Source organism: Epinephelus moara, chromosome 12 (assembly GCF_006386435.1).
Source record: "Epinephelus moara isolate mb chromosome 12, YSFRI_EMoa_1.0, whole genome shotgun sequence".
Classification (NCBI taxonomy): Eukaryota; Metazoa; Chordata; class Actinopteri; order Perciformes; family Serranidae; genus Epinephelus; species Epinephelus moara.
In genome coordinates, this window is record NC_065517.1 from 4,385,837 (window position 1) to 4,408,791 (window position 22,955).

The 22,955-nt window shown below is 40.0% G+C and overlaps 1 protein-coding gene across 2 annotated transcripts; it reads left to right on the top strand.

Moving 5' to 3' along the window:
- Positions 1–323: 323 nt before the first annotated feature.
- brox (BRO1 domain and CAAX motif containing) lies at positions 324–22,096 on the top strand. 2 transcript variants are annotated; one of them, XM_050058507.1, is made up of 13 exons: positions 324–407; positions 916–1,035; positions 1,324–1,430; positions 4,746–4,842; positions 6,682–6,777; positions 6,913–6,985; positions 7,556–7,661; positions 12,104–12,193; positions 13,785–13,870; positions 14,008–14,089; positions 16,477–16,627; positions 18,509–18,668; positions 18,818–22,096. In XM_050058507.1, exons 2-13 carry the CDS (start codon positions 935–937, stop codon positions 18,899–18,901), a joined length of 1,233 nt encoding a protein of 410 aa, XP_049914464.1. In that variant the 5' UTR covers positions 324–407; positions 916–934; the 3' UTR covers positions 18,902–22,096. The 2 variants fall into 2 exon arrangements, with proteins under 2 accessions (XP_049914464.1, XP_049914465.1); XM_050058508.1 differs by having other exon boundaries at positions 336–407; positions 934–1,035.
- The last annotated feature ends 859 nt before the right edge of the window (positions 22,097–22,955 follow it).

Sequence of the window (22,955 nt, forward strand, 5' to 3'; positions counted from 1 at the left end):
AATTGGAATATTTGGATGTCTGTCAGATTTTCAGTCATCCATCATTTTAGTAGTTCAGAAATTCTTCTAAAAGTCAACAGTTAAACAGCACATTAAACTAAACTTAAATAACTGAGGGCATTGCCTTTAATAGTGATTCCAGACAGAATACCAGTGACACGTCTGACTGCTGTCAAAAATAATCACATCATGGTATGTTTACAGCCTTTTGATCCACTGAACCGTGAACAAAAGAGAGGCTGATCGGAGATCTGAGATATTTTCCGGACACACGTCATGTGATTGAACCGTGCGCTTCTATTGGTCAGCTTCTACTCCGTGTTTATTTCCGGAAGTAAGTTGTTGTCTGTCTGTCAGACTTTCCATAAGGACCACCCAACCTCAAATCTAAAGCGCCGGGGCGACAGGTAAACACTAACACTTAAACTATATTTATATGGATTCTTTCAGTTCATCTGGCCACATAATAAATCAGTTGTCACATAGATTTAATTAGTCATGTTTACGTTTCCAGATGTAGCCACTGTTAGCTGCTAGCCGTTGCTCTCCGTAGCTTACGTAATGGACTTTTGTCCACAAGACACATAATTGATGGTAGAAACACAATTCATAGCAGCCTTAAGTAACGCGAGAGGCGTTGTATCAATGTTTCAGCGAGGTAACTTTGTGAACGGGCAAACAGTGTCTTGTGAGAGTGCTAACACGGCGGCTAGCGAGGTCTAGCGTTCTACCATATTGTTAAGATGACGTTAGCCAAGATGACACACATGCTAAGATAGCTAATGCTGCCCACTTAATAATGACTACATCACTAAAAAATAAAAACTACATGGTACGCCACTCAGAACGTGTTAATATCAGAAATACAACGTATTTATTAACTGCTTGTCATTCTGTATTTTTCACCTTCCTAAGGTGTGTACTCATCCACAGGATGGCTCATTGGTTTCACAGAAACCCACTGAAGGCAACAGCGCCCGTGTCCTTTAATTTTTATGGAGTGGCAGGGAGCCCCGCTGCCAACAAGATATGCAAGTACGTCTTATCTCCATTTATTACACTGAAAACACTGTTATCAAACTGGACTGAGACTGTGTGACCATTATCACGGACAATAATATCGCAGTGCACTGTTTTGTCTTGTCTCCTTACCCCCCCCTAATGATGATTCAGTGTTCTGGGACATGCTACTATTGTTTGCACTGTCAGCCTTTTGCTTTACAAGATGGCAGTGCCTTGTTGGATGTAATCACTCTGAATACTGTTATTATCAGCATATTTTTTTAGAGGCATCAGTTGATGCTGTTTGTCTGACACATTCAGTGACCTGAGGACTACCAGGGCCAGACTGCTGGAGATGTTCACTGATGTCACGTGCAACCCTGAGATAATGAAAAATGCCACAGATGCATACTTCTCCCTCCTCCAAGGTGTGTTTACACTCCAGAATCTTAATGTGTAATCCTATCTATTCTTTTCTCTGTTCTTTTAAGGTGCTTACCCCTGGAAACTATTTTTTTTAAAATTGATATCACACATTTCAAAACAAAGTTACAAAGTGCTTTACAAAATAAACACAATGAATCTATAAAACATGTAGGAGACAGAAAACAGTTTAAAATAATATATAAAGTAACAGTAAATACCATCAGTTATGAAACAACCAAATGATAAATGAGTTCTATGAAGGGATTTAAAACAGGTCACTGAGTTTGTCAGCCCACGATTATCAAGTAGGGAGTTCCACAGTTAAGGGCTGTGGACAGCAAAAACTTGGGCCCCTTTAGTGGCAAGTTGACATTTAAGAACCACCAGTAGAACCTTGTGGGAGGATCTTAGACAGCATTCAGGCTCAGATGGAATTAACTGATCATCGATATAGGCAGGAGCCTGGCCATTTAAGGCTTTACCAACAAGGAGTAAAACCTTAAAATCAATTCTAAAACTCACAGGTAGCCAGTGAAGGGCAGCAAGCTTCTGTTAGTATGAGATAAAAGCCTGGCAGCAGTGTTTTGTATGAGTTGGAGTCTCTGGATATTTTGTCTCTAGATGCCAGACTAAAGTGCATTGCAGTAATCAAGTCTGGAGGAAATAAAGCATCACTTTTTCTAAATCTGCAGAGGCAAGAAATGACAGGATCTTTGTTAAATGTCTTGGTCGGACAAAGCAGGACTGCACCATTTTAGTTACCTGGGTATCAAAAGACAACGCAAAGTCAAATATGACACCCAGTTGATGGGCCTCTTCCATGCCTCCGTGCTGGCGTTAGCCGTGGCCAGAGGCATTGTGTTTTTGGGTTGTCCATCTGTCCATTCTATTTTTGTGAGCATGATAGCTCAAGAATGCCTTTCAATTTCAATGGCACAACTGTCTACTTGGACTTAAGGAAGAAATGATTAGATTTTGGTGGTCAAAGGTCAAAGACCTCATCTGTCTCATTATAATGAACACGACATCTCAAGAACACCTTCAGGGACTTAGCGATAAACTGATAAGAATGTGGTTGTCGACGGTAAAAGGTCAAGGTTACTGTGACCTCACAAAAAATGTTTTGTATGGCAAAATTTCACAGAAATGTCTTAATAGGATAAAATGATGAAATGATGACATTGTATATGAAAAAGGGTCAAAGGTCAACTTCACTGTAACATCATACTGTTCTTCAAAAACACTTTTTCTGGCCATTACTTAAAGTCATAACTCAGGAACAGAAGGGGAGACATTTGGTCGGATACTGAATTGGTGACATGAGTCTTGGGTGTCCACCTTGAAACTGTGTTGATTGTCTAGATATTTCTATTATTTTTGAGTCATTCAGCTGCAGGACATTTTTGGACATCCAACTCTTGATTTCAGTTAAGTAGGACATAAAACAAGAAACAGGCTTCCGGCTTTAATGGGACACACAGTAGCATATAGTCTACATAGCAATTAAAATCAATATTATGTTTAAGCATGATTTGCCTGAGCATGTATATGGTAAATAAGAGGGGGCCTAGGATAGACCCCTTCGGGACCCCACAAAAGCCAAATCACTGATACCAACAGTGTTTTTTAGTGTTGTTTTTTTTGTTTTGTTTTGTTGTTTTTTTAAATATTGTGGTTCTCCTGTTAAATGCAAATTAAACTCTTATTGTTGGGTCAAACACTTTTCAAAATAACAGAACTGTATTTTAATTCTGGTAGAGATCCCAACATTTCCCAAGATACCAGGAAATGTGTCTAAACTGACTTGTGAGACATTTGATTATGTCCATCTGATGGAATGGTGCAGCCATAAAAACATAGAGTCCCAGTGTAAACATCACATTGGTTCAATAAAGAGTTTAGGATAGAGAATATGCTGCATATGGTGCTATCAGACATGGAGGAAAAAGAAAGTGTTTCCAACTTTTATGATACTGGGGGAACTGCATTTTTTTCCGACCTGGACCCTATTTCCCCATGTTTTTGTGTCTGTGATTAATGTGATTAATAATAACAATGTTTGAAATTGATCCAGTACTGAGAGAGAGCGCTGCAGGTTGCAGCAATGAAACAGACCAAAATGTAACCATTCGCTGCATGTAACTATACCGTCAATGTACTTCCACTTAAAGTGCTTGTTTTTGCCATTGACCGTATCAGATTGTTATTATGAGTGTCTTACAACTCTGTTTTATGTCGAAGCCTTGCTAATGAAAGGTCTTGTTCTTTAATCTTACGAGAGGTGACTTGTTTCAGGAAGAGAACGGTGGAAATGCAAGTGAAAGATGCAGAGAGGAGTGCTAATTATTTTGTTGTGTTTGAGTATATAAAGCATATCTTATCTAGAAGATTTTTAGTGTCATGGCTGAATATTTATCTGATTCATAGTGTGAAAAAGGCTGCAAGATTTCAGAACGAGACTTCTCATTAGCGAGACTTGGACACAAAACAGAACAGAATAAGTGAGAGGAAAACGTTTAATTTCTCTGTAGGGATCCTTTCTGTAATGTTGTCAGACACTCAACAATCTGAGCCTGTCAGTAGCTAAAACAAACACTTGGACGTAGTGGACTTAAATTGATGGGGCACACCTGCCCAGAGTGGCGATACTACAGTCTATTTTGCTGTTGCTGGCTACAGAGCTCCCTTGCGATACTGGACCAAGTTCAGAAATACACTGCCTGTTTAAAGTGGGAATATTGCACCGTTATGCTGCCTTTAAGCCACCATGTGAAGTAGAGTGCTGAAAACGTATCTGTGTAAACAGAGCAGCCGGCAGGATGGGACCATGGACGGGACGGGTGTGACATTTTGAAGACGTGTTATGTGCGCGACCCACTGCGAAAGATTTAAAAATGATAGCAGTTAGTGGCTAACTCAGAGAGGAAAGGAAGAGAAGGGACTTTGTAGCGGCTCTGTAGTGTGACCTCTTTGTAAAAAAGGGCCATAGATAGAAAACATGGTAAAATAGGATCCAGGTTGGAAAAACACAGTTTCCCTTTAAAGCGAAATTAAAAGAAAAACTTGATGTTAAAGAGTTAAAAGCCACATAAGTGTGCTAATACTTTACATTATTGAGCAAGGTCTTGGCATATCATTGACGAAAATCACTGATTTTATAAAAGTACTTTGCATACATACTTATGTTGATAATTATTGTAAAATGTGTTTCTGCATGTTTGCCTTCTACTATTGAATTCATTTTATTTTTAAATGTTTCTTTGGACCTGACTGACTACTGCCTCTCTTTTTTTAAATATTGGTTCATGATACAATAGGCTTTATCATCTCCTTGGATGGAACTACACAGGAGAACAAGATGAGGTTTATCCAGAACTTCAAGTGGACTGACACCTTACAAGGAAACACACCAAGGTAACTGAATAGTTTAGGTCTCATTAGAAGCATTTAATTTAGTGTTCATGGTTGCGTGGCACTGTCATGTGGATGGGTTGCACTTTTAAGGATGGGCAGAGTAAACAGTTTAAAGTGTTTATTCAGGACGCCTTTCACACCTTTTTGAAAGGTGTTTCATTTATATTTGAAGCACTGCCCATGGCTGCAAGTATGAAGGAATACTGAATGAGAATTTCTGGTCAGAAGTGATTACTAACAACTGGGAAACACATCAAAAACATACTTACTCATGACTTGAGAGGCAATCTAGTGAACACACAGATAAACATTGAACATCGGTGTTGTTTACTGTGTCTAATCCTGTGTGACGGTCCTCACAGCAATGAAAACTACACATAACCCAGCTCTATTTACCTCATCACATTTTTACCACAAACGAAAATAAGACATAAAGAGAGTCCTTATTAAAACCATCTTAAGTGCATGGTCTTAAGTGTAGTTAGACCATGTTCAACTCCACTTTTGCTTGTTAAGCAGCGCATAATCTGGGCAGTTGGTTTTAGTCCTTGAGTTGTCATAAGGTGTGTTTTGGGTGTAACATAAATTCAACCAACCAACCAGTGTCATCTCCCATTCCCTTTAAAAGCCAGTTGCGCCTGGACCAGGCACACTGCTATTTACTTGGTGAATTTGACAAATTGGAGAAGCAAGCGGATGTGTGCTGAGAGTAATGCAGTAAGGGCAGTAATGTCACTGCAGCAAATATATACTGTGACATTTAAGAAACAAAACTTTAGTTAAAGATCTGTAGTTATAAACTTGACAGAGGAAAAAGAACAAAACTTTTAGCATCTGAAATAATAAATGAAGTTACACTACCCCTTGTATTTAAGTGTGCAGCTCTGCTTTGATCTCTGCTACGTTCACATTTTACACAATGTCATGAAAATTATCCTAATTAATGATGTATTATTTCACCCATCCGTGTATCCCTGTATGTGAGTCAAGCAGAATGTCCACATGTTGTGAACCTGCCTATGTAGACACATCTTACTAGTGGGGTTGGGAATCAAATTTGTCAACATCAGTTTTATCTAATAAAATAAAGTTTTTGGTGTGTTCATTTCAATTCAGACATTTTTCTACAACAAAATGTATCTAGTGGACTGAAAAAGCAATTGAGTCTCTGATTCTAATAGGCTGCCAAGGGCTTAATTTGTATTTGCAATATTTATGTGATATTATTATTATTTATATGATAAAAAAATTAATATTTGGCATTCATCTGTCAGTATAGTATTGCCACGCAAAATATTGTGATACTATGCTGTATCAATTTTTGCCCCCACCCCTAGTGTTATCTATTATCTCATTGGATCTAATCCCGTGTTAAATACCTCACAGCAGTGAAGACTATACATAACCCAGCTCATGACATTTTTACCACAAAGTCCTATGAGACATAAAGAGGGTCCTGTTTGAACAATCTACAGCACATGGTGTAAAGTGGATGGCAAGAATGTGTGTCCAGTATCAGTATCAGACAGTATCTGGGCAAAAGTAAGGCACAAGGAGCAAAGGGGCTGTCTTTAGTCCCATAATCAATCATAGGTGTGTTTTGGGTGTAACATGAATTCAACCACTCAGATATATACAGTTTCACTATGCTGTGTGCCGCTTTGCGCCGGGTGTAAGATAGGACCTGCTGACTTTCTGATCATAGTCGTTAGCCTGCAGAACCTACATCTACAGTAAGCTGTGTCTTGTAGGTGCTGCTCCTTTTGTAATGTTAGCATTGTTGACTTGTGTGCTTCTAGCAGTCTGCATAACCTGCCATCTTTCCATACTCTCCTCCAGTGCCCAGCAGGATGCAGTCTTTGAACTGGTCTCCATGGCCTTCAATGTAGCCCTCTGGTACACCAAGTTTGCCTCGAGACTAGCGGGGAAAGAAAAGTATGTGTTTTTTTTGTGTTTTTTTGTTATATTAATTTATGTAGCATCAGTCAAACACTGAGTAATCCTTAAAATTGTACACTGCTTTGTTACTATACTAAATGTCTGTTACTGTCATGATTTCCTGTTCAATAGCATAACAGAGGCTGAAGCGAAAGATGTTCACCGGAGCCTGAAAGTTGCTGCTGGTATATTCAAAACCCTCAAGGTGAGCTACAGCTACAGACAGGCTTCTCCATATATTATTCTGGAGCTGTGGGACTTGGATGTTTGGTGCTGTGATGGCAACTCACCCCCAGTCTTGCTCTTAATATTTCCTGATATGAGTTATTTCTGTGGTATACTTAAGAACTAAATTGACTGTTCACTAGTATCTGTTTTATGTGAATAATTAGGCCTCTGAATTAATATTGGGTGCTTTCATAAGCTCCTGTTATTGCACTTTTTCCAGAGAAAACCCTTAATAAAGTATATGTTGATAAACTCCCTTTTAGTGACCCCAATGTGCCATTTTGCAAATAACGTATTGGTTTAAAGCAGAGGTTTTCAAATTTTGCTGTACTTTTTTTAATTAAAAAAGAATATAAAAATTTGAAAAATGAGCATTTTAATAAAGAACCAGAGATGGCAGCTGATCTTGTTCCTTCTGTTGGCAGTACACAAGCCTCAGTCAGATCAATACAGTCTCTTAAACACAAAAGCAAAGAAATGCATAGATAAACAATACATTAATAACTTAAAAGCTGATTTTTAAAACAATAAATTCCTTTTGCCACAGGAAGTCCACATCCCTCGTCTCATCACCCCAGCCGAAAAGGGCCGAGATCTGGAGCCCAGAGCCACTGATGCATATATCATCCAGTGCCAAGCAGAGGCACAAGAAGGTACAGTTGCTTCAGGCTTCAACTCTGCTCTAGCTACCATAACGCTACATGTGTATAGACCTGTACTTATTAGCCATAACTAGCCTGCACCAGGCATGCTCTTTGCGTGTCAGACACATTTCTATTAGATTAATACACCTTGTTTCTGTTATTATATCTGTGTCTCTTATCCAAAAATCCCCAAAAAATATTTCATACTTATACTGTCTGAGTTGCATGTTGCGTTGCTGTTGCTTTGTTGCTTACTGTAGCATTGTGACATGATAGTGACAATATCTGTGTGCTCTAACAGATCTACATTCAAGACAGAATGTCCCCTTAAGAGGCAACACATTTTATCTTACACATCATATTATAACCTGAAATAATACAATCTGAATATTAAAGGGATAGTTCCAATTTTTTGAAGTGGGTTAGTATGGGGTACCTATCCATAGACAGTGTATTACAAACAGCAGATGTCTGTCAGCACACCCCCAATTTGGAGAAGCAGGCTGGAGTCCCACAATGGAAGCTCAGCAATACACTGCTGCTATACAAGATGTAACTAAAAAAAATCATTATCAGTTTTAGTGTATGTTGTATTGAAAATATATTTAATGCTTTACCTTAGTGTCAGACAGTGATTTCCAACTGGAAATATTAAGTCGTTCTATCGCTCTCTTCAAAGCCAGACTCCATTGAGAAAACTAGTGATTTAACATCACTGAACACAGGACTGGTCTACCACAGCCTCAAAGAGTTATTAGGGCCCGAGCACCATGTGGTGCGAGGACCCTATTGAAATGCAAGGAATTCTTCTTCTTCTTCTTAACTGAAATAAATTTCCTTTGGGAGGGACTTAACATACTCAAAACTCATGAAACTTTGCAGACATATCAGAAATGGTGAAAAAATGCTATATTTAAGCATTGCATGCTTGGTTGTTAAAAAATGGCTCAGTAGTGCCCCCCTACAAAATTTAGAAGAAACAGCCCCTGAAGGTAGTTTAATCCACATATATGAACAATAATATGCACATGTAACACGTACAAGAGACGTACAAAAAAGTCTCTTGGACCCATGCTCTAAACCGAACAGGAAGTCAGCCATTTTGAATTTACTGTGCAATTTTGGTCCATTTTTGGCCATTTCCAGGGGTTGTTCTTTAATGAACTAGTCCTAGAGATTTTATCTGATCGACTTCAAACGTTGGTCTGTCCCACTGGAAGACCTTTATTACAAGAGTTTTTGTCAATCCGTGTGACTGTGGCAAGGCGTCAAACTTAGGTGTCTATGTATAGTGTAAAACAGGAAGTAGTTTATAACTCCAGCATACATGGTCCAATCTTCCACAAACTTCACAGGATTGATGACAGTCCAGCCCTGAGCAGCTTGACACACCAAGCTGACGGTTGGCTGTTGGTCAAAGTTGGGCTGTGGGTGAGCGTCTGTCGCCCTAGTTTTTGCGGTGTGTGCCTTGGCGTCGGCAGCTTTTCGGCAGATTGAGCATGTTGAATCGGCGGGGGAGCTTGTCGGTGAGAGAGATCACTCTGATTGGCTGTTTAGGTTTAATTTCCTCGCCACTGTAGCGAGTGAATCTGCCTGTAGTGAAACCGGGGCTAACCAGGGCTAACCGGTGCTTCCTCCTCAGGCTCCACTTCACTCAGCTACCCGACAGACCCGCTGCTTCTTCCCACTTTAACCTGAATAACAAACTGGGCTGCTTCTTCCCACTTTAACCTGAATAACAAACTGGGGCTAGCTGTGAGGCTAGTGGAGCGTTAGCTGCAGCATGACAGGAAGGAAGCACAGCCAGTTAGCCTCCGCTAGCCTCCCAGCTAGCCACGGCTCTCTGTTTGGATCGAGCCCCGGTTTGGTATTCAGGTTAAAGTGGGAAGAAGCAGCGGGTTTGTCGGGCAGCTGAGTGAAGTGGAGCCTGCAGAGGAAACACCGGGACCGTCTGGATGTAATAGTCCGTGGAGGTGCTGCGGTGCTCGGCTGCACAGATAGGAAACCCCTCGGCTGACAGGATGTACCACTCTCTCACTCCGCTACTTTGTTTATCTCATGTATTCCTTGGACTTCCGGTTTCCCTTTTTGCGTTACTTCCTCTCACGCAGGCACAGAACGTACGTGCTACTTGGCCGTCGGATGTAGTCTTTGTAGTATGTTTAAATGCAACTGACACAGGGCAATGTGAGGCGACGTAGACGATGCAGCAGTTGGCTTTCGTCGCCGCTAGTTCTTTGAAGTAGGTACGGTGTGTCAGCACCTTAAGTCAGTAATTGATGATAGTTATAGCGCCTCCTACTGGAAACAGGAAATTACATGTTTTATACTTTGATGTACATCTCCTACAGAGTTGACCAGATCCACCTAAAACCTGGTCAAAAAAGCCATAAGATGTTGATGATGCTTTATTGTGGAAACTGAGTTTTCCTCAAACAGTGTTGCCAAGAGGGCGGGGCGAAGGTCGAAGTTTTGCCAAAACACAGCAGTTGACATTAACTTAAGTGTACTTGGTTCAATCTGTCTGACACTCGACAGGCAGCTTCATAGTCAAGACCTGGACATGTGATATAAGTTTCATAGATGGCCTTTATAGAGCAGCCTCTGCAGCATGTTTCACCAACATGCACAATAAATGGTCACACATGTATCATGCCCAGATGCACAAAAAAGTCTCTTGGACCTATTGCTCAAACCCAACAGGAAGCAATTTTAAATTCTGTGGTCATTTTTGGTGTTTCCAACATGATGTATTTTAAAGAACTTCTACAGATTTAAAGGCACTATGTGTAACAATTTCAGTTGTTCTTTGAGACAAACAAATTTTGCAGTCAAAAGTGTGTCCTAGCACGTGTATTTACCTCCATCAGCGTATCTAAGTATGTCTGTAAGCTCCGAAATTCTCATTTACATATACATTGCGACCGGTGTCTCATCATGTACGTGCGCCATCTTGAAAATACAGGTACGTACAGGGACATACTTGAGAAATACGGAATCGCCTGTTGTGTTTTCACTTGTCGGTTTCCGGTTTCCGCCTGCAGGTAGTGTGACGAAAAGCAGCAGCAAGCGGGCTACTCACACGTGCTGGTGCATTTAAAAAAAAAGGCAAAAAGGCAACGTGACCGGCGATTTAAAAAAAAAACGAGGGTCAACATCGGGGTAGCCTTTCCCAGGTGGAGAGAGCTGCTGAAGCTGCTAACAGCTGTTAGCCGCTAACAGCTGTTAGCCGCTGTTAGTGCTGTTAGCGGCGCTGGTCACTAACAGCAGTGTTGCAAGGAGAGGGATGAGGTGTGTGAGGTTGAGCCACTTGTCAGTCGTCAAAAGACAAGGAGTGATTGGTTTGTTTCGATTTACACCCGCCCCAACAGTCCTACATTGTAAACACAGCCAGCATGGTGAGGAGGGGGTTTGTCAACTCGCGTCGCGTGTGTCTGTGTAGGAGCCTGAATGAATACTCTATGAAGTATCGGATGACATGGTTTCATCAACGTTATCATAGCTTTTTGGTACACAGCAGCTACCGTTGTTGCAATACGCGTTTGAAACAGTGAGGCGCTAGAGTGCGCTATCCGTTTGAATGCAATATACAATCTCAGCACTAGATGGGAGAAATTCCTACACAATGCCCGTTTTATAGGTTTGGCTTCAAACTTGGTTTGTGTGAGCTTGACTACGTTGTGATCAAAAATTATTACAAGATGTGCCTCATGTTGAAGGGCACGCCTGCTGTGGAGCACTGAATTTTGATGTCTTGCCATGAAACACAAAATTGCTGTAACTTTGAGTAAATGGTCCAATCTCCACCAAACTTCACAGGATTCATAATAGTCCCGCCCTGAACACATCTATACAACCATATTCCTCGATAGTCATAGCGCCACCTAGTGGTGACAAGAAGTACGTCTTATCAGACACTTATCTTTTGATTTACCTGAAATTTAAATGCTGTATTTTATATTCGATGTACAAAAACATGACATATCATTAGTGTGTTCTCCAGCGCCCTGTAGTGGAGAGAGGAAATCGTACAAAATGTGAAATAGGCCATTACAGCCCCCACACTTCATGAAGGATATGCCATCTCACTGAGTGCTGTGCCTGACTTTAACAGAAATGAACTGTTGCGTCAGCCGGCGTCCTGCCAGCACACCTGAGTTGTGCAGAGGTGTGACGGCCCCGTTCATCGCTGCTTGCAGCTTTAAGTTTGTTTTGTTTGTGGTATTGTGTGACCTTTATATGGGTTAGTTCAGATTCACCAAAGTCACACTATAACACAAACTAACTAACTAACTAATTGAAGCAGCAGCTGACCAACATCTGAGTCCAGTGACAGCAGATACTCATCACCATGATAAATATTACATCAATAATGATTGCTTATCATTTCCAAAATGTATTCATTTGTATCCATATTTTAGGTATTCACCATCTATTTCTCTTTTTTATAGTGACAATTGCCAGAGCGATTGAACTAAAGCACAACGCCACACTCATCGCAGCACTGGCATTTGAGACGGCAAACTTCTATCAGAAAGCTGGTCAGTATTTTGGCACTTGCGATTTTGAAAAGATTTATTAAAGTATTTACATTTAGCCATTATTTTTCATACTTCATGTCAGTTTTGTGTAAAATACTGTGTAATAATCAGAGCTGTCATGGGAGGGATGCGAGGCTCTGTGCGAACTCGACACGGGAGGTCCTTATCACTGACATATATATCCTGTGGCCATCCCAGGTCAAGATCAGTTGTGAAGCACAAGTCTGTAGAAATGCAATGCACTTGCATTATGGTTAACATTGAGGTAAAACATTTCAAAATTTGGTGTAAAGGTTTAAGGGTGTGTTTTTTTAATGCTTCCGTGCCAGCGATAGCTGTAGCCAGAGGCATTACGTCTGTGGTTTGTCCTTCCATCTGTCCATCCCATTCTTGTTAACACAATATCTCAACAACACCCTGAGGAAATTTCCTCACATTTGGTGCATACGTTCACTTGGACTTAGGCTTTGAACTGATTAGATTTTGTTGGTCAAAGGTCAAAGTCACTGTGTCCTTGATTCTGTGTCATTCTTGTGAATGGGATGTCTTAAGAACTAGTGATGTCATGAGAACCGATACTCACGATACCTTTCGATTCCATGATGAAAAAAACGGCGATACTCATTTTTTTGAAAAACCGGAAGAAGCGATACCAGCGTAAGAATCGGTGCTATGACTCTTCTGGAACTGATGGGGGCAGTATACGCCATATAGCGTTACAGTCCATGCCTACATTCAGAGCGAGGGGGTGACAAGGAGGTAGAACTACACATGGCATACCTACACGTGAAAGGATGGGGGAAGCAAGTGCTTGAAAGTAAGCTGGTACGGTCCAGTACTGCGTACCACTAAAAGATTCAGTGGCGATGCGCAGTACCAGGAAGAGGAGAGAGTGGCTGCCTGCTAAAGCCCACATTCAGAACCAGTGTGCATGAGTGCAGTACACTCCCATAAATGTCCTAAACACAGAAAATAAGAAAAAAATAAGAAAATCCAGGCAGAGATAAATACACATGATGACTGAGACTGTATGAGTCGAAACATTGAGTCTATACAGGAAAATCCAGCCTAGTATATTTCTAACTGCACTTTGTTAAACCCACAAAACTTTTCAACGGTATTATGTATACCCAACTGCAATATAATAGGGTGGTCTCATTTGATAATTTTTACTTAAAACCAAAGAAAATTAGTTTTTACAAAGTTTTCCTTTCAGTCACAATGGCACCTTTTAGTTTGGCACCAGTGTCATGTTATGTTTGGGGTGCTGCAGTTGCTTCCTGGATCAGGTCCTGTGCCATGTCCTAAGAGTAACACATGCTCAGAGTGCATCACTTTGTTGCAGTGCCTTTGCTAATCATATCTTTTAGTATACAAACCAAAAACTGCTGCATTTGTGTAAAACTGACAGGAAGTATGTTGGATGTAATAAAAGGCCCTTGCAAAGCGTGGTGCCTTTTGCAGCTGCACCACTCTAACACACCATGTGACAGCTATGGTAGTAATGTGACCGTTGGTCAGTCACCAAGAGAGTGCTAAAGCTATAACTCTTCTATAAAAGACTATTAAAGGTCAGTATTTCTGTCTGCAGACCACACATTGAACACCTTGGAGCCAGAGTGCAGTAGCAAATGGAGGAAGTACCTTCAGCTGAAGCAGCACTTTTACATGGCTTATGTAAGTTCATGCATATCATAATGCAGTTTAGCAGACTTTTGTCCCTGTAAAAGAACCTTGGATGGAATCTGCTGTCTTTACAAAAGAAAAGAAAGACAAATAAGGCTCCTGATTGTACTCATTCATTGTGTTTACAGGCATACTGCTATCATGGACAGACACTGCTGGCAAGTGACAAGTGTGGTGAGGCTATAAGATCTCTGCAGGAGGCAGAAAAGTGTATGTATATCTGTGTCTTGGATTCAACATTTGTGTCATCCATTGTCGCACCTAAAAATTTTGCTTTTAACCACATATTGTATTCATGTATTTGTACATGTTTTTTATGTATCTGTTCATCAAGTTACCTTCAGCCAATAATTCAGCTTCAAGCAAAGAAGCAAAGAAACAATGAACCTGTCATTGTTTCTTTGTCACCAAACACATTAGTAAAAAGTATGTTGTTATTCTTTTAGGCTGATTTTAATTAGGGCTGCACAATTAATCATAAAAAATAAAATCATAATCTCGATTCATACATTTGTGCAATCTAATTTCTACATAATGGTGATTCACTCACTCCCATTTCCCTATACATTCATGTCATGCTGCATTCAGATGTGGCTTATTTGCTGCAGAACATTCCCAGTTACTATCAAGTGTTTCCTCTCTCAATGGGATCCCCCACCCCCCAAACAAAACAGAATATTCTGTTTATGTTTTTTACCTACTGTATGTGCACTCGTTTCACTTTAGATCAGTGTGAGAGCCTTTACTGTGTTTTCCTGTTGCTCGTCACAGGGGCAAAGAGAGAGAGAAATGTGACCATCACAGGCGACGTTACTTGAGTTAACAACCTCTTATTACTTTACTGTAAGGGAAGTAAAATCTTCCAGATAAGTATAATTTATCGTTGTAATCCACCTAAAACCAAAGATAGACACATATCAACCCCAAACTAGTTGAGCTGAAATTGACAGGCTCCTCTCCCTCCAACAAGTGTGTATTGTGGCTCAGCTCATGTCTGTGAAGTAGACATGAGTTTTCAAAGTGTCTATATGTTAAGAACTTTTGTAGCTTTGAACTGAATCTCTGTGGATTGAAGTTTAGTTTCTATCCTGTGTTCAGATATCTGCTGCATTTTACCATTTCATGTTCACTTTCAGATGAATAGGATTTGTGTTAAATCACTGCAGATGAAAACTCAATATTTACTGGTGTGGCTGCTTCACAATAGAAGCTATTAAATGATAAAACAATTTGGGACTCTTATTGTGAAGAATTTATAGTAAAATGAAACATCAACTGTTTTACAGCGACTTAACTCAAGACAAGCGCGTCATAATGGTCTGTGTATGTTATTTATTCTACACCTGTAACTAAGCATTTCAGTTCATCACTTTGATGTTCTAAACTAGGCACAAAAAGAGACAAAAAGGGTTTTTTTTTGTTACAAGAGACTTTCAAGTTTAAGTCCAGCACCTTGATATGTCTTATGTTAGTGTCATCTGTTAAAGGGCTATCTCAACAACAAGCAGACATGTTTTTCACTTGAGCATCTACGAGTTCAATAAATGTTTTTGTTGAGGAAAAATCAGTGTTGTGTGAAAGAATGGAGATCTCAATTCTTAGGGGGGAAAAAATTGTGATTCACATTTTTAGCAAAAACTGTGCAGCCCTAATTTTAATACACTCATCGTGTCTTGTTAATTTTTTTTTTCCTTTTCAAATATTCAAATACGTCTGAAAATACATGTTAACATGAATGCAGCATATTTTGCCTTTTGCAACAACTTAGCCACCTGAAAAGCATGTACAGTTTAAGGCTATAGCCTAAAGGCTGATGTGGCTCTCTGCTTTACAACCTCAGTCTGCCCGGTTTAAAATCCAGTGCAGTTCAATTCAGTATACACAGTAGTGGGCCCCTGCTCCACTTCTCTTTCAGCTAAGAGGTCCATGGCCTGAAAAACAATGACAGAATATTATGCATGTAATCTTTATTTCAAGTCCATTATGCAAGATCGACTTACACAATAAAGCAGGGTAGAGTTTAGATTATGCAGTAATATTACTGTTAGTGCTTAGAGAATATATTGTGTGCTCACTTGGGTTCAGGTGATATGGAGAAAATAAAATATCAAATCATATTTTTCACCAAATACCTAAATATCAACATTGCAATGGTTTGACTGTTGGTGCTTTCTGAAATTTTTGACACAATGAGATTTCTGACGAATAATCATAAGTAATGTGGATATAATCACTACATGATTAAAGGCAAAGAATAGAACAGCTGAAACAGTCTAAATTCAGAAAATGGCATCACTGTACTGTAAGCTTTAAAACCAGGAAAACACAACACATTACCATATTTGAAATCCAAGAAAATATCTACTCTAATATTACAATAATGATATAACCTGAATATACTGCTCAGCTCTAGGTTATGTAACATGCAGTTGACACTTAATGAATTTTTGCATATAGGGTATCATTACACAGGTGTTTCCTGTGTTTGTTTCCTGTGTGTTGCTGCATCATCTCATCATGAAATGAAGAGCTTTGTCGCTTCCCTTGCTTCACTGCCTGGATTTGTTATTTATTAACTTGAAGGCTTCTCTGTTTAGGTTACTCCCGTGCCGAGGCACTGTGTAAAGAGTATCGTCAGACCAAAGGCCCAGGAACCACAGCCAAACCATCAGAGCAGCTGTTCTTCCTCAAACTGGGCGGCCTCATTAAAAACACGCTGGAGAAGTGTCAGAGAGAAAATGGCTTCATGTGAGTCAGTCAGGGCAGACACATACACACTTGAATGTAGACAGTATACTGTACATACGCTGTTGTTCTTAAATGGAAACATCTTTATCTCTGACAATGTGTGAAACACAGTTATTGTTAAGTGGGAGCATTTTAGGTGGAGCAGCTTCATTTTCACAACATTTTCGATAAAAGTTAGTGGTGTGCACACTTTTTAGTTGGATGTACATATTGTATCCCCCAGTTGGAACATTTTTGGTTGCTAAATAGAGCTAGGTAAGCCTAAAGCCTCAAGAAGCGATCGAAATGATCAAAACTAAAATCTACATTTTTTCTAAGTTGTCCACTCTGAAATTTAAGCAATAAACCATGAGAGGCTATGGTTTACAGTGACTTTAGAATGGCCAAGGGGCGTTGATAGGCACAACATGGGGCAGAGTTTAAAGCCTGGGCCAAATTGCCAGCATAAGCAGTGCATATGTGTTGCAGAACCTTTTGTTTTCAGTGCTTGTGTTTCCAAGTTAGAGCAGCCACACTGCCAACATGAGCAGCGCTGCTCAGATGCGCCTCAGCTGTGGAACATCCACAGAATAAAAGTTTCGCCTATTTTTTTCTGTGTGACGCATGCGATTTTCAGCAAAAATAGACAGTGAAAATTGTCTTTTAATCATATTGAAAATATACAAACTTTCACTACAGTTTCAATGTCTTTATCTGTCACTGACATGGAATTTTTTTTTCTACTCCACCTTTCCTGTTTCAGTTTCAAAATAAAAACACTCTGACAATGTTTCTGTCAACAAAATCCCTTCGTTTTTTGATAGAGGATAGTGTGAAATATTTGCATGACCATGTTGACAATGCAGTGGCTTGCACAGCTCCATAAATGAGTGAAGTATCAGCATTTAACTGTGGAAATACTGTAGTTATATTAGCAGGCAGCTCTGCAGCAGCAACACTGTCTGTGTGAACACTGCACCTATGCAAGCCGCAGGAGATCAGCGAGGTAACCGTCACGTACTGCTCATGCAGGCAGTGTGGTCTGCGCGTGAAACCCCCATGACCATTCTAAAACCAGTGTAAACCACGGCGTCAATTGGCTTATTGCTATTATAACTCTGTTATGTACCTGGCAATGTTTCATAAAATAAACCCCCAGAAAAAAAATGCAACAATTTGTTGATAACAATCATTCTGCCTATCCAGGGTGTACCCCGCCTCTCACCCAATGTCAGCTGGGATAAGCTCCAGCCCCCCTGCAACCCCTAACAGAATAAGAGTATACGGAAAATGAATGAATGAATGATCATTCTTTCTCCAAGCAATGTAGTTCTTGCTGCAGTGGAAAGTGCCGTCTGTTTTACAAAATTGCGGCAACATGGAGCGATATAAGTTAACCTCTATGGGCTCTAGTATCCATAACATTAGGAGTTAGAAATATAAAGTCCCCATCATGTTGTGCTCATTTTCCACAAGCTTGCTGGCAATGGACAACATAGTGAGGGAAAAGTGAGTGTAATAATCTACAACTAAAAACATGTAGGCTAGCTTAAGTTGGTTAGATCATTGGTGAATGGTTTATTGGCCAACAGCAAAGTGACAGGACACACCGTTGATCCCCTGCTGCTCAAACATAAATCCTTGAATGTTCTTTGTTTCCTTCACGGCATCTTTTTGAGTTTTTGTGCATTCATGAAATGACTGCATTGCGTAATTCTGACCATATTTGTCCTGGCAAATGGTGGATGATTCAGGCTGCAGTTAGCAGTAGCTCTCTTGAGCTCTGTGTCTCAATAGTTACAATTGGTGCAGAGTATTTTACAGTGACTTCAAACATGGCTCAGCCAATCATAACAAAGCCTTTAACTTTTTCTAATGTTAACACTGGACATATTTCCTCAGATACTTCCACAAGGTCCCAGCTGAGGCGCCTCAGCTGGAGCTGAAGGCGAGTTACGGCCTGGCTGAGCCAATCCCCTTTGAGCTGCCGCCTCTCAGTGAGCAGTGCACTGCTGAAGTCTATGCCACCTTTGACCTGACCAAGGGAGCCAAAAATGACAAGGTACTGCAGCTCCCCACCTTTATTGAAACATAGGCTGGGATATAGCACTCACAAACACCTTATCAAGTCTTTACTCTGAAGAAAACCGGATTAATAATTTCCATCTGCTTCTGACGCTGTGTTGTTTCACATCTGTGTGACTGTTGTAGGCCAAACCCAAGGAGGAGGAGGTGAAACCAGTGAAGGAGCCAGATCTGAAGCCTCAGAAGGACACAGGCTGTGTCCTCTCCTAAACTCTTCGCACTCTCCACTTTTAGCCTCATGCTTCAGTACCATCTATTGTAATGATGGCATTCATATTTCTCTTTATGTAAACCTCCATAGGAAAAATGTATTTTTTTGTCATATTAATCCATGGTGTTTTAAATTTATGCTGTGTATTGTATTTGGGTATTACAGCCAGTATCCTAGCATATAAGCCAGAGCCAGTCAGCAGAAATGATGACTTTGAATTAGGTCCTCACATGTGGGAATTACAAGTAAAACGATGATAAATAAGCCTTATTGGTAAAGTAGTCATATTAATGGTGCCTTTGGCTGCAATGTAAACCTGCTCACTGTGGCCTCTTGTACCCCTTTTCCACCAACATGGAACTGGTTCCATTCGGGTTCCTGTCCCTTTCGTTTGAACAGTTCAGCGAGCAGGCTCAGCGGGAAGCACAGTGACAGCTGCATTCAATGTAATATAGTTACCAAGTTAACTGCGCAGATGGGGGATCTGAAACATTTTTTGCTGACACTAGATATTACACAAAAGCCAGAGACTGTGTCGCGTTAAGTTGCAGTGAGCTGTAAACTCACCACTTCTCAGCAGAAGAAAAGAGATAATGTTATCTCAGAGCCTTATGATGCAGAGTCTCTCCTCATCTCTGTTGCTGCATCCCCAGCTACCTGTAACAAAGAGTAGCGTGAAAGCAAAGGGCGCTCACTCTGTAGCAAAATCTGGGGGCCAAAACTCCCCCAGAAGTACACTGAACAACACACTGACTAGTAAAAAAAAAAAGACTGCTTGACATGAAGCAATCTCAGTCGATTCAGGGGTCTCTGACTGATGGTTCGAATCTCCAACTTTAAGGGGGCAGCCCTATAGTCCATGCTTGTTTATTGGATAAAAACAAATATCTGTAATAATAGAACAAAGCTCACGGGTAATCAATGAGATCCACCATCTTGTTACCACTAACTACTGGTGATGGCCAAATGAAGCCTCATGAAGCATTGTCTTTGTTTTATAAGCCTGCTAGATGATGCTTTTTGTTCAACAAATGGTTGAAAGCACACTGAATTGCCATCCTTTGAGCCTCTTTCTTTAAACCCGAGAGCGCTGTCTAGTGGGCTCATAAAATAAAGAAAATGCTTCATGAGGCTTCATTTGGCTATCACTACTGTCTACGTCTGCTGTGCATTGTGCAACACCATCCAACCTCGATGACAGTGTTGCCTCTCAATACTGGTGGACCAAGGTTCCAAAAACCTGAACAGAACCGGTTCAAGAACGAGAACTGATTTGGTGTAAAAGGGGTATTACAGAAGTGTCTGGTTTTCACCTTTCTGGCCCTAGAGTGCTCTGGTCTAATTAAAGAGGACTCAAATATCGGACACTAGCCTACTAAACATGCTGAGAAACGGCCTCAAGATATGGATCTAAACAAAGACACAGCAGAAAACTCCGGAAACTCACAATCAGCCTGTATCTTAAAATACTGTTAGATGATTTGAATGCATTTCAACACATGATACTGAACAAAATTGAAATTTAAATCAGTAGTGGACAGACAAAAAGAACAGGACTGCATGTGTCATTGCTGGTGCATTTGGTTTATATTAGCTGTAGCAGTTTACAGTCAACACTTCATTTGGATCACATGATGTATGTACTGTAGCTCTTTTTGTACATGACACAACATAGCTGTTTTTTTTTAACTTCTATTCATTTAAGAAAACTTTATTACTGGATCAATCATTCTATAACATGCCTAGGGAATCTGTGATATATCCCTGCTAGTAGTAGATCTTAATTTATTTCTGTTGTTATGTAATGATATTTTAGTTGAAAGCACTTCTGACAGTATACAGTTCTATGTAAATCAAATCCTTTGTTTCAGGTGATGTTGATTTTAGCGTTTCAGTGGATGCACCAGAACACCCACTAATACATACAGTAAAATGCTTACATCTGGGCCACACTGCCTGTGTGAGTAGCTTGTGACAGCTACCTCGCTGAACTGCTGCAGCTCTCATGTGTATGGTGTTCAGGATTCCACACAGACAGTGTTGCTGCTGCAGAGCTGCCTGCTGCTCTGCCTTCCACAATTAAAAGACAGTACTCTACTAATTTATGGAACCTGAAAGCCACTGCCTTGTCAGCACATATTTCACTTCACCTTTTATCAACAAATGAAGGGATTCTGTCGACAGAAACATTGTAAAAAACCTTTTATTTTAAAACGGAAATAGGGAACGTTGAGTTAAAAAGATTATATTTATCCAACTGTGACTGATAAAGACATTAAAACTGTAGTAAACTGTACGGTATAATTATAATAATATGATTATTAAAACACCATTTTCACTTTATATTTTTGCTGAAACTGCATGTTACACGGAAAAAAGGAGACAAGACTGCTGTTCTCCACTGAACAAAGATGCTTACATGCTTACGTACGTACATGCTTACTTGTTAACATAGGCACCAAAAACAAATAAAAGAGGTTCTGTGACACACACGCACTGCTCTGCAGGCAGTGTGGCCTGGGCGTTACAAATGTAAACTTTTCAATTACTGAGAGAGTGCTGTTGTCAATAGCTGACACAATGTATGTACACTACATATATTGAGTGTTTCCTTTCCTTTAAGACAGAGATTGGAGAATGAGCATTATCAGATGAAGTGTGGTGTCTTAATTATTTTATGTGCTGCTGAAGAGCTACTCCAGCTGATTGACTGACGCTGTCAAAACTCTCCCGCTTTGAAAATAAAGTTGTGTCGGTTAAACTATCAACTGCTGGAGACTTGCATATATTGTATTATACTGCTCACATGTACTCATTTATGCCCCTACATGTATATTAGCTTCCCTGAGCTAGACTCCAACAGCAGTGAAAAGCAGACAAGCTGTCTTGCTGAATTTATTATAGCACATTGTAAAACTTTTGCACTTTATGTTGAGTTGTGCAGGGGTTGCAGTGGGGATCTGATGGAGTTATAATAGCCAAGCCATGTAAACATTGTTCACTTTACGTGGAACAGCAATTTAAATAATAAGAAATCAGACCAATGCTAGTCCTTTATTCTTTCAAGGCATCTGTTTATGAAAAGGGTGTGTCCATTCACTATTCCACTGTTGTAGCTCATTATTCTTTCTCTAATGGTGTCCTTCATGTAAAATGTATTTCTATAGCAGTATTAAATCATCCGTAAAACTCCATTCTTCCATGTCTTGTGCTAATGTATGTCAACATGGTTTAAAGGTGTAGTTGGTAATGTTATATAAACTTGTTTTTGTGGCACTCTCACAATATCTGACAGTAGTACGTGAGACAGATCATCTGTGGGGGGAAAAAAGTCCCTCCGTCTCATAGTGATTCTGATAGTATTTATTTGAATTTACCACAGCTGCACAAAAACAACCAATAAGAGCTGAGGAGTCTCCAACGCAGAGGCCTCGTGAACCATTTTTTAAAAATTTCTGAGCCCACTAGATGACGCCGTTTGTTAAAAGAAAAATGCTCAATGAATTGCAATTCAGTGTGCTTTCAACAGTGTTGAGCAAAGAGTGCCATCTGGTGGTCTCCAAAAATGCAGACAATGTTTCACAAGGCTTTATTTGGACATCACTACTTGTGTGGCTCTGGAGGAGCTCAGGGTTACCAAGGCTTGAACTTCCAGAATATAAATTTGTAACAGAAAGCCTTCGTTTCAAAGACATGTGGCGGGTCACAAATCCTCATAATACACTTTAAGCAGTTAGTATCCAATATAATCATCCCATTTTAAGATGGAAATTATACAATACATTCTCTGTCAATCAAATTGCAACTTTTGAATGTTGAACGTTACTGCCAATTAAAAAGTGTTCATTTTGACCACTATTTTAGATTTAGTCTTATCCTTTAGACAAAAATGCTTAGTAGTTTAAGTCATTTTTATCCTTAATAGTTTTAGTCTAGTTTTAGTCAACAAAAATTCAAAACGTTTCAGTTGATGAAAATTCCTGACATTTAAGTCAACTTTTAGTCATTATGTTTTCTATGTTTTATATCTTTAAACTAATCCAGTGAGGCTAA

Excerpts from the sequence above, each read along its gene's own strand:
- brox (XM_050058507.1), top strand. The coding sequence starts at position 935 with ATGGCTCATTGGTTTCACAGAAACCCACTGAAGGCAACAGCGCCCGTG. Across the intron at positions 1,431-4,745 it reads ATACTTCTCCCTCCTCCAAG|GCTTTATCATCTCCTTGGAT; the intron begins GTGTGTTTACAC and ends ATGATACAATAG. Across the intron at positions 6,986-7,555 it reads GTATATTCAAAACCCTCAAG|GAAGTCCACATCCCTCGTCT; the intron begins GTGAGCTACAGC and ends CTTTTGCCACAG.